At 34.5% G+C, this 10284-nt stretch overlaps 1 protein-coding gene across 1 annotated transcript in view; it reads right to left on the minus strand.

The window, feature by feature from the left end:
• Positions 1-9644: 9644 nt before the first annotated feature.
• The window catches only part of Cip4 (formin-binding protein 1-like Cip4), a 52117-nt gene continuing 51477 nt past the window's right edge, over positions 9645-10284 (minus strand). The window contains exon 14 of the mRNA XM_013310981.1: positions 9645-9701. Coding sequence (XP_013166435.1) covers positions 9645-9701 — 57 coding nt within the window. The remainder of the gene's footprint in view (positions 9702-10284) is intronic.

Raw genomic sequence — 10284 nt, forward strand, 5'->3', positions numbered from 1 at the left:
AAACACTCCCTTTACTACGACCCTGTTCATATAGATGATAGTACAGAACATTTTCTGTAAGAACTTTTGTAATAATCTTTTCAAGAGTTGTTAAAGTGATTGGTTATTTCCTTTATACATTTTACTAGCTGTTGCCCGCGGCTCCGACTGCATGGAATTAAAAAAAAACTTTATAAGTAGCCCATGTGTTCTTCCAAACTATGTTCTACAAGCACGCCAAATTTCATCGAGATCTGTTCAGCTATTTCGGAAATAACTTCAAACAAACATCCATTCATACATCTAAACGTTCGCATTTATAATAGTAGTAAGGTTGTTTGAGAAAAAAGCTAAACTATGTCTTTTTTAGGAAATAGTGTTTTCAGCCTTAGTAGATGAGATCCAAGAACTAGGGTATTTGTTGATTGAATCTTATGCTACATATGTTTATCGTCTAATCGTCTACTACTTTTAGGAATAGAGAAAGGAATCTCTTAGGATCTCAATGCCTTTTGAATATGGCGTTTGATGACGTAACAATGAGACATCCTCGTTATCGTCAAACCGGCAATCCGGTGAAAGTTCATGGCGAGACCATCTTGTTTAAAGAGATCGTATCATTCTGTTTGTCATGTCATATTTGAATGCTTATTAGATGTGGAGGGGAGCTTCGACGTAACGCTTGTGTTCAAAATATAACGGACGTGGCATACATTTAAGGGGTTAATGTGCGAATGGATTAAACATGTGCATTTTTTACACACGAATGGCGTAAATGTTCCTCGGTATGTAATGGAGCGCGACTCGAAGGCTCGTTGTTTCGCTTCGTTTTACGCAACGAATTCGACGCAATCGCTTAGCTTCAGTTTCGTTGAGCTAATTAATACTGTTATGATAACATTACACACTTTTCGAGTATCGAAATATCGAAATCGATTAGCAATAACTCGGTATAATTTACAATGAAATCAATGTACTCTGATACCCTCATTTTTTTATTTTAAAACGGTTAACGGTAATTCGAGTGTTGAAAGAGGAAAAATTTTGGTTATAATAAAGATCAATCGTCGTATATTGAAAATGATTTATTACAGAATTTAGACCGACGTAGGACTGCCATAGCCTTAGGAATCCTTGACATGTTGGTTATCACAGTATGCTTGCTTAAGCTGTAAATTTGGTGGAAAAAGACCACGGAACATATCAAGAATTAATGTTAATCTATAATATTACTTTGTCTACGGTAGCAGGTAAGTTTTAAATGTTAAGTATTTAACACTTCGCTTAATTGAATCTTTGGATCTTATTACAAATTTCGTGAGTTGCTCTCAAATGCTTCAAACTTGGAGAACTTTGTTGTGTCGGTATCGAGGCTGCCATTTACAACGCTGTAAGTTCACAGCTGGCAAATTGCTAATTAACTTCCCGCGAACAGTTTCTTGCTTCATAATTAATTTAATTTCTTTCACTTAAATTCATATAACTCCTTTTAATAACTCTTAACTAATTGAATTGAAACTAGTTGTTTTGTTTTTTTTTTTTGGAATTTCGTTGGCGTCAGTGTTGTGTTTTGTTTGTTTATGTTTTGATATGATTCAATACATTTTTTTTTATATCATAAGGTGGCAAACGAGCGAGCGGCCACCTAAAATCGCTGATATAGCGAAGTGACCGTTGCCCATAGACATACGCTGTTGCATATGCGTTGCCTACCTTTAATCGACGGAGGAGAGGATGCACAGAAAGAAAATATTTTCCCTTTCCGTGCATCCTCTCATCCGGAAAGTCCACTTCCACTTCCCATCCTTTCCTTATAAGAAAAAGGGTGGGAAGGGAAAGAGGACTAATTTTGGCCTCCGGGACGCACACTCATCAGACGAAACGCGGAATTGCTTCCGCTTCACGCCTGTCTTCTGTGTGGTCACATCGCCTAAAAGCTTAGAGCCTATTCTAAGTGATTGCTGGTTAGACCTTAGACAATCACGCTGACCCATTGCGGACTTCACAAGCATCTTGAAATTTCTTCGCAGATATGTGTAGAAATATTATTCTGATGCGCACGAATAATGTGTTGTTATCTTCTAAATAACTATCTTCATAGCATACCAAGAATCATTTAAACTTAAATGGGATCTATTGCACATGTACAGAAAAAGATATCTAATTGCCGTTTCGTAAAATGTACTATAAAATGAATAGAGACGGCGCACTACTGATGACAAATTCTTGCAAAAGCAGTTTGTTTTCACAAGTGACAAGCGCGTCTGACATTTTGTACATCGCGTTACGAAATTGGAAATGGTAGCGGCAACGTGTAAAACTATTATATGTTTAGAAAATATGTAGAATGTACTAAGAGTCTTTAAATGGACACTAAGGAAGAGTCTTAGTGAAGATTTTTCATATAAAATATACCGTAACTGGGTATCTGACACCAAAATCTCTGTATACAACATATTCTTGTCTTTTATCTTTGATAAAACAGATATAACAATATGTTTTAAACGGAGATTTTGCTTTCAGAAACCCACAGTTAGTAGGACTATTACCGCGTTCTAAAACTCGCCATTAATTAACCACAGATTTTGAAAAAAAATATTATAATTCCGCTCATCAGATCACTATACATTCCCACCGAGGGGCTCGGAGCCTACCCTAAATCAAGGGTGACTAGGCCATAGTTAACCACGCTGGCCCAGTGCGGGTTGGTTGACTTCACACATATCTTTGAATTGCTTCTCAGATATGTGCAGGTTGCACCACGATGTTTTCCTTCACCGTAAGAACGTCGGATAAATGTACATATGTAAATCGGAAATCGAAAAACACATTGGTACATGGCGGGATTCGAACCCAGGACCTGCAGATTGCAAGTCAAGTGCTTGACCCCTGAGCCACCGCTCTTTATATTATCATTCCATTTTAATTTAATTAATACAAGTGAAATATGACCGCTTACTTAATTAACTTCAGTTTAGTGAAACGAATATTTTGTATTGCATAAATCGGTATAATTAAAACAATTTCATAGGTTTCAGAGCATGAAATGCTGGCCGGCCTTCACATATTCGCATTTGATTACTCGTTATAAGTTGCTTTATGACATATGGTAAATAGTTTTTTTTTTCATCGCAATACTAAGAAATTTCTTTTCCGACAGCGGTCGTTGAACTTACGCTGCTTACAAACTGGACACTAATCTTATACGACTTATGATAGGTCAGTTGTAGATTTTTATAAAATGAAGTCTATATTAAATTATTGTAGAGATTTTTTATGATTAGTAATTTCTGAATGTATTTAATTTACTATGAGAAAGGTATTTTGATTTCTATTATGCAATTAATTAAAATAATTTTGATGCTGGTGCTATACAATTATTTAAAAGCGTTTAAATTGAAAAAAAAATGATTTAAAAAATTTCTAATTGCTTTTAATATATTTTGTTCCCAAAAATTTATGGGTTGATTTTTGTTTTAGTTCAAATTAACATAAAATAAATTGACTTACCAAAAATTAAAAAAAAATCCAGGGCGTAGAACCCTTGAGCAACACGTAAATTCCACTTTTTACCCGAATTCAATATACATGGAATTGACGGTAAAGGAAATGTAGGAAAACGTCGTACGTAAATAAAAAAAAACTGAAAGTATTGCCGGAGCTGCGCGTGCGACGGCGCTTGTACGAATACTGCCGGCCGGTATGAAAGTATACTGCATTCAATAAATATCATTAACTCGCCACGCTGCGCTCAGCTGCGCACAGCCCTAACATTTGCTTCGCTTGTTATGACAACTTACGCAACGCCATCTGTGGTCATCTTAGGTTCAAAAGTGACAATCTTACTAATATTATAAATGCGAAAGTATGGATGGATGGATATTTGCTTTTTAAAAAATGGAGGGTATCTCCAGAACGGCTTAGCTGATCTCGATTAGATTTGGCACAGATGTAGAACATAGTCTGGAAGGCATAGCTAGAACATATAGGCTACTAATTAAGGTTTTTTTTTTAAATTTGGATGCGGTTGTAGGGGACAGTTAATAAAGTACACATTATAACTTTTAAAAAGCCACTTATTCATACCTTTCGACTATTATTTTTTTATCTTACCTTTTCTTTTTTTAATAACATCGTTACTAACACATCTTTAAATCTGTATCAATGTTTGTTTAATTGTTAATGTATATACATTTTTAATAAATAAATAAATAAATAAATAAAATCGTTCAGGACTTTAAAAAGCTGTACTCTATTACTGTGCAAGTAAGTAAGCGAAAAAAATAAGTTATAAGTAAATGCATATAGATATATCAAGTACTTAACCTTCTTAACACACTGTTTCAACCTTAAGCATACAAAACATCTGGAATTTTCCTCAAAGTTGAGTTTAGAATGTTCGGATTAATTCGTGTCAAGGATCAAAAGCCCCGGTTTATTCCACAGCGAAATTATCATTGCAAATGTTTAACTTGCAACAAGCTTACAGCTTTCTATCTGGGGCAATAAAATTAATTGGACGTCACGAAAGTTTAATTAGTAGCACGGAGAGCGACACGGAATAACAAAGAAAGGAAAGATGACAAGCCTTTGACTATAGAAAAACGGACACGACAAAAACTCGCTTTTGTACTAAAATCTGATACTTTTCCTGATGGCAATACTTACGTAAAATTGAAACCTCTTTGTAAACGTACATATATTGACTAAATATTTGCAAGACAAGCACACAAGGAAAATTTAATATTTATTGTTCGTTTTTGTTTTACGAGGAGGGTCCTATCTCTTAAAAGGCAAAGCGCGGTGCGGCTTGAGGGGGACAAATGACATCCTCAACCCCTGGAGCGATGCGCAATAAAATTACTGGCAATTAACATTTTTTTTGTTAAAAAATGACTTTATTAACTGTTTAAATGATTATTTTTACGTTTATACAAAAACTAGCTGTCGCCTGAGATTTAAAAAAAAAACTTAATTAATAGCCTATATGTGTTCTTCCAGACGATGTTCTATACCTGTGCCAAATTTCAGAGAGATCCATGCAGCCGTTCTGAAGATACCTTCAAACAAACATCCATCCATCTAAACATTCGCATTTATAATATTAGTAAGATATCTTTTGTTATCGAGATTAAAAACAATTAAACCTGATATAATTATCACATTAGAGTGGATATCAATAGCATGAAAAAGATTTAAAATAGAATATTTAAACGCAATATATTTAATTATTTAAATACGTTGCAATTATATCAACCATTGTCTTATTTATTATGTTGCTGTATACATAAATTGCCTATTTAATTTGATATTATATATTACACATATAAGCATAATGTTTTAAGAGAGCCTTAAATAGTATATACACTGCCTGCAAATAATACAACTTTTCTAATTCATTATATCGTATATTTATCTCATTGTATCACATTAAGAATTTCTCTACATCGATCTTATTTTTCGCACATCATAATTCACAGCGTATATTATCTGACACAGGCGCGTGACATTGACAAACGTTTGTAAAAATATATTTCTATTTGACTTACATATTCCGAATGAAAGCAAATACATAAGTATATTTTTGTTAATCAAATTAATACAATTCTTTTATATTTCGATTAGATTCAAGTTTACATGTTTTGGAGTCGGTACGACCTTTTAAGCCTTAATAGATTTTTTCTGCAGCATTGCGAGTGAAAAATGCGATTTAATTATTGTTTAAGTAAGGAACACTTCTTAGCTGAAAAAGGAAGTCCCTAGGTAATATGAATGTCTATTAACTTACTTTGTAAGTACACTTTGAAAGCCATGATTTTCACAAATTTATCTGCAATAGAAATTGTATTTTTATTAAAATTTATATTGACATGGATTTTATTTTCATCGTCTAAAATCAACAAAAAAAATAAAGAAAAAAGTCTCATTCCCTTCGTTTCGTCAGTGTACGCCAAAAAACCCTAAAATATAAAAAGTAATACCGGGGGTTAAGTTACTTGGTTTAAGAGTTAAAACCTTTGCTTAGTTATTATAACATAATAGTAATTCTAATCTTACTTTAAGCTCCGACTTTCTCACTTCAAATTAATACAATATAATTTATGGTTTAGCTTTCCTAATTATTTATTTTTTGACGTTATTCGATTCTTAATTTAAAAATAATAAGATGTAACTCATAAGGTTTCTTAACCTATTTAATTATATTGTAGACTAAGGGGCTCTTTTAGTGATCAATTAAGGAATCTAGGTGCGACATCTAAAAACGTCGATGATAATTGATCGTTAAAATTTCAATCGTAAGCAATTTGTGTGTCTTTTTTGGTAAAGTTCCTGCATTTTTTGAGACTTTTTCCCTCGTTGAATGAATTTCGCGTACAATTTACGAGATGAGCTTATATTAAAGCGCAGAGGCGTCCCTTTCCTTGAGAACATAAAGAATTCCGAATAGAGTGTTATTACCTATTCAACTGAGATCGCCTTTGTTATCCGCCACTGGTATTAAACTTGATATTAACATTGGAATGAAAATGCACCTAAAGTATTTTTTATCACGTTTGATTAATTTTTGATTATTATTTTTATTTAACTTTGTTAGAGTTTATTTGTTTAATAGTTGACATCGCCCATGGATATTTCCATTACCAGTGGAACAGCAGATGCGTTGTCGGAACTAAGAAGATGATACACTTACTTCTTGAAGGAGCAGAAGTAGGAGTTTGGAAAAACCGCCGAAGACATACCACAACGCGGCAGTGCGAGGTAAAGAGTTTCGCGAAAACCTCACGGTTGTGGATTGCTAGCCATCGAATTGGTTTGTATGGGACCTGGCTATCCAAAGTTTCTTATTCGTATCGAATTTGACTATACTGTTATTGCAAATTTAGTACAGCTATAATCTTTTATATTTCGATGGCAAAACAATTATTTATAGTAACTTTTACATAATTGCAAAAGTTTAAAACGCAACATATTAACAAATATTAAGATATAACAGTAATTAATACTTAAATTGCACAAGCAAGCAGAGAACCAAATCGTTCTACTTTAGCAATTCGAAGGAAAACGTTTGCACAACAAACGACTTCAGGATGAAATACAGTTCCCCTAAAACTAGTTTTATCTTGGGATATAGAATATTTACAACCATAAAACCGGCCAGAGACAACGTAAAATATACCAGTTTCAAAACTTCAAAATACATTGCGTTTTATTTACCAATAGGAGTGACAATATCAAGTTTTAACGAGGCAATGTATATCTATACTTTCTATTGAGCAGTTGTTTAGATAGTTATGCAACGGTCGCGTGGTGAGTCACGGAAGACGGCTGGAGTCGGCCAATGGAGCATTGAATACTTCGCAACATAGGCACGTCCGTTGGCAATCCCACTGATGGTGGAACTCTATAAAAAATTTCTAATGATAACACTCCACGGAGCCTAGGAAAGTTGCAGCTAAGGTCATTTTTTAGTTTTTTATAAGGTAGCATTACCTGTAGGCACCCTATTTTAGATGCGTTGCTTACCTTTAATCGGCAACGGAGAGAACGCACAGAAAGAGGATATTTTGTTCTTCCACGCGTCTCCGTCCTGCGCCATATCCACTTTTCCTTTCCTTATCAACCTCATGAAGGAACAGGGCTCTTCAAAAACAGTGTCGTTAATGAGACGGTGTACGACTTGATGTCATTTAAATACTTGACGTCAAGAAAATCTTGACTCTCACCGTTCATAATTAAAGCTATTTAGTGTTAAACTTTGCAAATCTTACTAATATTATATAATAAATGTGAACGTTTGGACGGATGGATGGATGTTTGTTTGAAGGTATCTCAGGAACGACTGAACGGATCTCGACGAAATTAGACATGCATGTAGAACATAGTCTCGAAGAACACATAGGCTAATTAAATCCTTTTTTAATTCGACGGAGTCGCGTGCGACATCTAGTATGAAAATAGTTTTGTTTCTACGAGTCTTTACGTAGTGACATTTCCCTCATCTCGTAACAATGTCGACCTACATTTGCATACTTCACCTTGATATCTACAATTGCTTGTTAACCTAGACTATAAATCTTCTAACTTCGTATCGTACATTCTCAGTTTACTTACGCCAGGGATAAGATGGCATTGGTACCAATTTTTTATGATGCAAGTACATACTTACGTAAGTTTATTTGGAAAGTATTTTTCTCAATCGGGTTAATTTTATTTGTCAAGGTTCATTTTCCACAGATCTGTTGAAATGTTTATAAATGAGTGAATCTCAGAATATTGACGCCATATAGTAAATGTGCGACGTTGCATAGTTTCCTTTTTACCTAAAGGTCCATATACTCACGTTGTTTCTGCTTCACCTCCATCAGGACTAGTCATCGTCCTTTGCAAGCATTATTAGTTATTTCTAATTTTAATGGTCACATATTCCTGATAATTAATTCTAAAAAGGTAAGGTTGGTAAAAAAGGGCCTTTCCTGTAGGACCAATAGACCCAATGGAATCTTATTCTATTGGTCCGATTAATTGTATGCTTTCAATCGGCCCAATGAGATTTTTGCCTAATTTAGTCTTCTTTCCCTTCCCACCCTTTTTCTTATAAGGAAAGGATGGGAAGTGGAAATGGACTTTCCGGATGAGAGGATGCATGGGAAGGAAATATATTTTCTTTTTGTGCATCCTCTCCTCCGTCGATTAAAGGTAGGCAACGCATATGCAATAGCATATGTCTATGGGCAACGGTCACTTCGTTATTTTATTATAGCTATTTCAGGCGGCCGCTCGCTCGTTTGCCACCTTATGATATAAAAAAAAATCCCCTTAGACCGATGATCGGTAGGCCCATAGTCCCAACGGCAAACGCCCATGAAAGTCAAGGTTGGAAAACGTTAGGTAGGTGGGGTACAACTAACTAGTGGCTAGGATCAGGTTAAATTAAACACATTGATAATATTCTCAATTTTAGTTTTATTTTTATAGAAAAATCATATACACTCATCCATTCATCGCACATTATATATAAATACATTCTGTTTTGCATACAGAGATATTCAGAAAATAGCAATTAGCTAATCACGACATTTAGCTAGCAATTACAACTCAACATCCGCGTAACTCAAGCTTTATAATACATCGCCTCATCGCATTATGTATTCCAAAAACCTTTATCGAATACATTATTTACTTCATTATAATATTTATATAATAAAGTTTACATATATTACATTTTATTATCTATTTTTGCTATAATTTCGAATACTTATCGGCGGATAAAGCAATAGATATATCACCTATCATAAGTACGAAAATTCTCTTAACAAAAACTGCTGGCACAATGAAGTTCTAGCGTTACATATATTTTTTATAATTAAAAGTTACAAACTAACATCTAATCCGACAACCTTACATGAAAATATGTAAGCAATTTACTGATAATATACACAATAAATAAGACAATGGAATGTTATTAAAATTACGTTTGTCATGAGCGCGGTACTATATCCAATAGGGAAAAGCATTCCATCATTGTACTCTATCCCAAATAACCGCGAACACGACTTTACATGAAATAATAAAAAAAAATAAAGATAAAAAAATAAATCTAACTCTCATATTAAGACAAATTATAGCAAAAATACTTGTAAATGATTAGGCCACAGGCGCAGTGTTCAATGTGCCCGAGCGTGCACCGCCGGTACGGCAACGTGGACCATGTATAGCTGGATCTGAACACCACAAAATTACATCAACGATGCGCCTCCCTACATATATGTGTATATTATCGATGTCTTCGACGTAAACAAATGTAACTCACAACTTTGGAATTTTGAACAAGGTTTAATTTTTAACATTAGCTTAAAATAATAAGGATTTCAATCAAATTGATTTGCACACGTCAATATTTTTATTATTACAAGGTGCCAGCATTCGCCGAAACAGCGAAACGAGAGTTCCTCTTAGATATCTGCAGTTGCAGAGACATATCCTGAATCAACCGAGGTGGAGACACACAGAAAGAGGAAAGAGGTCTACCCCTCATATGCGTTCCCTCCTTTATCAAGTACACTTCCCCTTCTTATTATTTCTTATAATAAAAGGGTGGGAAGGGAACGTGGACTAAAATTAGGCTTCTGGCACGCACACTCATCATAAGATACGCGGGATTATCTTTTACCATACTAATAGTTAAGTTTTGTAGTGTAAAATTTGTAAATACAATTATTTATGCAGGAGACATCGTTATATTGCATATGCACGGGTTGCATATGCGCATATGCATACCGTGTGGTTGTGTCGGCGGGGCGGGGG

The sequence above is a fragment of the Papilio xuthus genome, unplaced genomic scaffold, assembly GCF_000836235.2.
Source record: "Papilio xuthus unplaced genomic scaffold, Pxut_1.1 DF827680.1, whole genome shotgun sequence".
Taxonomy (NCBI): domain Eukaryota; kingdom Metazoa; phylum Arthropoda; class Insecta; order Lepidoptera; family Papilionidae; genus Papilio; species Papilio xuthus.